General features: G+C 44.2%; 1 protein-coding gene across 1 annotated transcript; it reads left to right on the top strand.

Moving 5' to 3' along the window:
- Positions 1–1,799: 1,799 nt before the first annotated feature.
- LOC129864098 (FAST kinase domain-containing protein 5, mitochondrial) lies at positions 1,800–7,206 on the top strand. The gene is made up of 2 exons (XM_055936697.1): positions 1,800–1,929; positions 2,393–7,206. The coding sequence occupies exon 2, from the start codon at positions 2,405–2,407 to the stop codon at positions 4,829–4,831; it is 2,427 nt and encodes an 808-aa protein (XP_055792672.1). The 5' UTR covers positions 1,800–1,929; positions 2,393–2,404; the 3' UTR covers positions 4,832–7,206.
- Positions 7,207–7,426: the final 220 nt, after the last annotated feature.

Below are 7,426 nucleotides of genomic sequence, written 5' to 3'. Positions count from 1 at the left end.
GGGGGGGCGTTTAATAATGTGCTTGGTTGAGGTGGGAAAATGAGGCTTCGGAACGCTAAGGGCCGGGATTGCATGACAGGATCAGTTGTATAAACCAATCAGGGATCTCCAAAGCTTTGATGTGTCAGCAGCTGTGAATGATTGACAGCACATTGTATTTGCTGGGTGTAGAAGGCTTTGTTTCCTCCATCTCCAGTGATGCCGCACATGTAGATTCCTCTGTGCTATCAGTAGCTGCAGTGACTTAGGACAGCCACCTTGTGGCGACAACAACTGACACAAAATGGCTCAATCAATCCCAGAATGACGAATCAGCTGCAAACCTCTTAGCATTTTACTTCGTTTCGAAACTACGTAGGCGACAGCTAAAAGCAGCTGTTGTAATTTGTTGACGTTCTAGATGCTTTTGGTCTCCATTGATATTTCTTGAAGTGACAAAAAGGGGTGTGTTAGTGATTAATTAATAATTACTTAAACATAAAGGTTGGTCAATGAAGCTGCTTATCTGCGCAAAGTGTATATTTAAGATCACTAGCAGCAGGTGGTAGCTGAGCCAGCAGACTTGATGGTGTTAGATACTAACTGTTAGATACTAACTGTAAGATTCAGACTTTATAGGAAGAGTAATGCATTTTTGGAATGATTCTTTGAGATAATGGAGTGTACTTGTGTGGTGTACTTGTTTGAACAGGACTCACCCTTATTTGAAAAAACAATGTATATGTCAATATATACTACCTTTATAGATCTCTAGAATATATTTGGCTATATGGGACATTTTACAATATATTAAACTATTCTAAACATTAGTGTGTACAGTATATGTTGACATATATTTTTTCATGGGTCTGGGCAATTTAGAGAATAAATTTGAAGTCAGGGGTGAAAGAAGTGAGGACTTTAAAAAAAGAATGAATGTTAAAGAGAGGAAAAGAAAGAGGTAGAGCGAGGGATGGAGGGCCCACACCCTCAGTTTTGGGGCAACATTTGCTGCTATGTACTTTTGTTGTGTCCTGCTGTGTTCTTAGTAGAAACAGAAAGGCAGTGTACTTGGATGTAAATATTATTGTTATTTATTATGTGTACATATATATTCAAATATATCAAGCTTATTACGTGTGAATAATTTAAGAGGATTATTATGAATTAACGAGACAGACATTTCCGCTTTTATTTTTTAAACTATATCAATATAAATATATAAATATATACATATATGAAATCTTTTTAATTTTGATCTACTACATGGTACAGTACAACTAAAGCGATTGTTCAAAAACCAATATGTTAATTTTTTTTGTGTTTCAACTCTTGTAATGTCTTAAAAGACAAAATGCTATCAAGTTTCTTTTTGTATTTATTTTGTGTTACTGAAAAATGGCTTGAAGAAAACATATCTTAGCAAATACGAATTTAATGATTAAAGATGTGATTAAATCATCTTGAATTACTCCTTTTTTTGCCCACAGGGTGTTCACACATGCTCACTGTGAATAAAGCTCAATACTCAATATCTGACTCAATTTTAAACATGTTGAAGTAGTTCTAATCTCTTATTAGAAATACAGTTGGCCAATCGTTGTCAAGTTAGGATAATTGGATACAGTTGGCCAATTACGGCCAATTTCAGTATTAGGATAGTATCATGTAATTTATTGATTGATTGCATGATTTCACATTCATTTGAGCAACTGCATAAGTAGGAAAACCTTGCTTTCCACATCTGCAGCATTCATTTAATATATACTAGGAGAGCGGTCTAGTGCACAGCTACTTCGACAAAGAGTTTGCTTTCGCTGACGCTACTATGTTTGTACCTGCACATCGCCGTAGGTCAGAGCTCATCAGGGACATTACAGACAAGGATGTTTCTGAAATGTCATAAAAAATGATATATATTTTTCCTTGTGTAAGATATTGCTATTATCGGTGAGTTTGCCTTGTTTTGTATATATGGCAAACTGCAACTGGCTAGTATTGTGGAATAAATTAGCTAGCTAATGCAATTTAGCATTCTTAGCTAACGTTAGCTAGCAACTCATTCCAAAGTGGCTACCTGGTTAGCTAACATTAGCTACTGAGAACTTCAGGGGAGAGCTCGCCAGTCTATTGTGCTATGTTCTTCTTTGCCACCAATGTTATAGCTTACCCTGCGTTATCAATTATGTCTAATAATATCCTAACGTTAGTTAGCTATAGTAAACCCAGCTAGCTAGCTATATCCTGAACAAGATTCCATATGGCCCTCGTGTAGGCTGTTCTGTTAGTTAATGTGGATGAAGTAGAAATATAGAATTGAGGCAGCATGCACATTTACATTTTAGGAACAATATATATATATATATAGTTAAACCAACAACCTAATCATTCCTGCATATTCACTGCCTTTCAGCTTCTGAGGTGGATGTCTGCGGGATCATTATGCCATGTGGCTAGGCTACGCCATCTCTCCCTAGCCCTCCACAGGCAGTTCCTCAGGGCTCGGCATGTGCACAACGCTTATGGAGAACCTGAAACGGAGGGCCTCGATGAGGAGGACAGGAGGGAAGGGGTACTTCCCGGGGGCTACAGGTTACAGTACAACCCCTCTTACTATCGGCCCCAGCATGACCCTGGAGCCTCCCTGAGCAGGTTGGAGATGGAGGAGCAGTGTCAGTCCACCGTCACCTCTGCCTTCAGGCAGCAGAGTAACCGCTACAGTGTCAGCTCCTCACGCCGCTTATCCAGCACCAAGAACACTCTGCTGGACCTGGCCTTCAACAGAGGCACTGGGGCTAAGGCAGAAAGGGCACCCCCCTACCGCACAGAACCCCTAACCCCAGACGTCAAAGGCGACCCCCGTGCCTTCCAGACATGCCGCCCAGAGTACTCAGCCATGACCCTTGACCTGTCCCAGCGGCCTGCCCCAGTCCATTCCAAGCAGGCCTTTTTCCTGCTGCACAAAGTGACCGTCCTGAAGGGCAGCATGGACCCTGTGGACGTAACCGGTTTCCTCACCAAGCTTAGCCACCTGCACCCTGACCAGACACCTTTAGTGAGGGGTGACACGCGTTTCATCATGCTGCTCCGCTACTCAGTGGAAAACCTGAGTCACTTCAGCCACTCCCAGCTACTGAAGGTGCTGAGGTCTTTTGTTTGGCTGGGCCTGCCCCCCACTCACAGCATGCTGGGGCTGTATGAGGCTGAGCTGGGCCGCAGGGCCGTTGAGATGGGCCTCCACCAGCTGCTGTTGGCCGCAGACCTGTGGCGCTGCCTGGGGAGGTCTGTGCCTCAGTACCTGCAGTGCCTGTATGACTGCGCCAGCCTGCACTTAGGCCAGGTAGGTGTCCCTGAGATAGTCCAACTTCTGTATGTGATGGGGGAGGGCAGGCACTGCCCCAAAGAGCTAGTTCACCCCTTAGAGCAGATACTGATGCGTCACCTGGACCAGCTGGAGCCAGAGGAGGTAGGTGCTGTGTGCCTGGGCCTGTTCAAGTCCCAGACAGCTCTCTCGGAAGGAGCGGTGAACCGGCTGGTGGACAGAGCCCACTCGGTTGTGTATGAGATGAGTGACTTTGCCATGGTGAACGTGATGAAGCTGCTGCGTTTTAGCTACCTGGACCATCGGGCTTGGCTTGAGGTCATGGCGCATGAGGTGCCTCGCCGCGCCCCCAGCATGGGCGTCCAGGGGCTGATGCATGTGGCACTGGCCTGCTCGTCCCTGCATTACCGCAACGAACGCATCCTCCTGGCTGTTGCTGAGCGCCTGCCGTCGTTAGCGCCACACTGTCGGAGCAAAGACTCAGGCAAGCTGATATGGGCTTTTGGGACCCTAGGTGTCCTGCCCAGCCAGTGCCCTAACTTCTACCCCAGCCTCATTGAGGCCCTCCGGCAGAGAGAGGCTGAGTTCCAGCGCTATCCTGAGCACCTCCTAACAGGGCTCCTCGGCCTGGCTTTCATCTGTCAGCTCCCTGAGGATCTTGTGGCGTTAGCTTTGAGCCCCGAGTTTGTTAGCCTAGCCACCAGGTCCAAACAGCAGGATCTGAAGAAAGACTTGTTCACTCTGGATGGGACGGTGGCGTTGGAGCTGCCTCACTGGACTGGCCCGCGGCTGAGTAGAGAGCTGCGGGAGGAGACAACGGAGATTCTGTGGCGCTTTGCCCAGAAGGACGTGTGTCAGAAGGTTGAGGTCCTGGAGGCAGAGGCCGTGTTACGGGACCTTCTGGGTGGAGAGGAGTTTGTGAGCAAACGAATGATCCTGCCTCACACCCGCTCCATCGACCTGGAGGTGCATTTGAACCCTGTCGGACAGCCGCTATCTGTGACCTCAGCGCAGACATACCCCATTTCCTCCCAGGATTGGAGCACTTCTTCTGGCTCTTCTACTCAGGGCTGGGAGAAGATCAACACAGGAGTCACTCTCACCAAGGACCTTTTGACTCAACTTACCAATGGCAGAAAGACCCCCCTTCCCCCAACCCAAGCTTCTCAGCTGCCCCTCCGAAGGACAGAGCCGGATGAGGGAGGGGGGCTGTTCAGTGTGGGAGTCGACCTGACGGACGGGCTTGTCGGGGCTCTGACCAAACATAACAACCCAGACCCACTCCCCAGGGACTCCCACAAAGCCTCCATAGCCCCCATCAGACTGGCCATTCAGGTGACGAACAGGAACCACTACTGCTACCGCTCTCCACAGCTGCTGGGGCTGCACGCCATGAAAAGGAGGCAGCTGAAGCTGACTGGATACCAAGTGGTGGAGCTGCCTCACCGTGAGTGGTTCCCTCTGCTGAGGCGAACCCACGCTGAGAAACTGGCCTATATGCACTGCAAGGTTTACGGCACCCTTGACTGATGTGTTCACATGTTGAAGGGCTAGGTGGAGATTAACATTTTAGCTAACACCTATCCAGTGCTTTTAGATCTCTGAACACTGAAGTGGTAGAGGCTAGGAACCCGAAATGAAACCAGGCCCAAGGCTTACCAGGACAGTGTGGTTTTTCTTTGTAAGCTTATGGGCAATCCTTGTTGAGAGGCTGTTGAATATAATGTGTCAGATTTTTACCTTGTCAGCTCAGGGTTACTGGCCAAACACTCTAACCACTAGGCTGCCTGCCACCCCTGATCAGTGTGAGAGGTGTCAAAAATAAATGTTATGACTGCAAGATTTTGAACGGCAGCCAAACATGACTTCTGCATGTTCTTCATGTGTGGGATGGAAAAATTTTGTTGCTAGGCCTAAGCTAAATGGTAAAAGAGGATCTATTAAGCGACCGTAATGTATGAATACTTTGAATGTACAGTACATATCACTTCCTGACTGTTGACATGTTTGCAGTATTCCATTAAATGTTTTAATGGTCCATTAAAAACCGCTTCAGAGAACTCCTTTTAGTATCTTCTGTGTCATAACTCGGGGTGGTAGGCGATATACAGTTCCTTCGAAAAGTATTCAGACCCCTTGACTTTTTTCACATTTTGTTACGTTACAGCTTTATTCTAAAATTGATTAAATTGTTTTTCCCCCCTCATCAATCTACAAACAATAGCCCAAAGACATTACATTTACAGAAGTATTCAGACCCTATACTAAGTACTTTGTTGAAGCACCTTTGGCAGCGATTACAGCATCAAGTCTTCTTGGGTATGACACTGCAAGCTTGGCACACCTGTATTTGGGGAGTTTCTCCCATTCTTCTCTGCAGATCCTCTCAAGCTCTGTCAGGTTGGATGGGGAGCGTTGCTGCACATCTATTTTCAGGACTCTCCAGAGTAGAGGTCGACCGATTAATCGGAATGGCCGATTTCAAGTTTTCATAACAATCGGAAATCAGTATTTTTGGGCGCCGATTTGCCAATTTTTTTTTTTTTTTTTACACCTTTATTTAATTTTTATTTAACTAGGCAAGTCACTTAAGAACACATTCTTATTTTCAATGACGGCCTAGGAACGTTCTGCCTCGTTCAGGGGCAGAACGACGGATTTTTAACCTTGTCAGTTCGGGGGATCCAATCTTGCAACCTTACTGTTAACTAGTCCAACGCTCTAACACTGATTACATTGCACTCCACGAGGAGTCTGCCTGTGCTGCGAATGCAGTAAGCTAAGGTAAATTGCTAGCTAGCATTAAACTTATCTTATAAAAAATAATCAATCAATGACTGTCATTGCTCCAATGTGTACTTAACCATAAACATCAATACCTTTCTTAAAATCAATACACAAGTATATATTTTTAAACCTGCATATTTAGCTAAAAGAAATCCAGGTTAGCAGGCAATATTAACCAGGTGAAATTGTCATTTCTCTTGCGTTCATTGCACGCAGAGTCAGGGTATATGCAACAGTTTGGGCCGCCTGGCTCTTTGCGAACTAATTTGCCTGAATTTTACGTAATTATGACATAACATTGAAGGTTGTGCAATGTAACAGGAATATTTAGACTCATGGATGCCACCCGTTAGATAAAATACGGAACGGAATAAACGTTTTGTTTTCGAGGTGATAGTTTCCGGATTAGTCAAAGGTATATGGTTTAGAGAGAAATAGTCGACGCGTTATAATTCCTGTAATAACTTGTGGCTGAACTTGAAAGGGGTTCCTTCGTTATTTTACCGTTCTTGTCTTCATGTCTTTCATAGAGAAGGTCTTGATCTACTTCAAATAAGGTCTGTGTTTCGTGCAGGCTTAAACCACCTCGACATTTTGATACCCGTGTAAATCTCACTAGGATAAGGTAACGTTTGTCAACATATTTTCATAAATCCACTCTACAAAAAAAATGATCTAAGCTTATATTTAGCCAATATTGATCAGAGTTACCTTGTCCTATGGATATCTACACAGTTATAAAATTGGCAAGGTGGTGTAAGCCTACACGAAACACAGACCTTATTTTAAGTGAATCTAAAAATATCCTATGGAATAAATGAAGGAACCGCTTTTCAGATTTTGCTAGAAGATGTCATGGGAATTATGACTCGCACTCTGGTCGTCAATTATTACCATGCCCATTATTAAAATAGGATTTCCTGCATATAGAAATGACAGTTTTCGTTTTCAACATTCATCACAGGTAACTTAAACTCTATTTTTATTCAAACAGTTGAGAGTATTTGTCTCCTAGACTCTTCAGTATCATCAGCAGACTCTTCAGTATCATTGTCACTTCAGAGCTGTGTGTGTGTATTTATGTATTATATTAAGTTAAAATAAAAGTGTTCATTCAGTATTGTTGCAATTGTCATTATTACAAAAATGTGTGTTTGTATGATATATATATATATAAAACGTAAAAAAAAAATAATAATCGGCCGATTAATCGGTATCGGGTTTTCGCCCTCCAATAATCGGCATCGGTATCGGCGTTGAAAAATCATAATCGGTCGACCTATACTCCAGAGATGTTTGTTTGGGTTCAAGTTTGGTTTCTGGCTGGGACACTCAAGG

This window comes from Salvelinus fontinalis, chromosome 10, assembly GCF_029448725.1.
Source record: "Salvelinus fontinalis isolate EN_2023a chromosome 10, ASM2944872v1, whole genome shotgun sequence".
NCBI lineage: Eukaryota > Metazoa > Chordata > Actinopteri > Salmoniformes > Salmonidae > Salvelinus > Salvelinus fontinalis.
Note: the sequence above shows the minus strand (reverse complement) of the source record. Positions and strands in the feature narration are given on the sequence as shown.

Bases quoted from the DNA above. Each gene is read 5' to 3' on its own strand.
- LOC129864098 (XM_055936697.1), top strand. From the start codon at position 2,405: ATGTCTGCGGGATCATTATGCCATGTGGCTAGGCTACGCCATCTCTCC.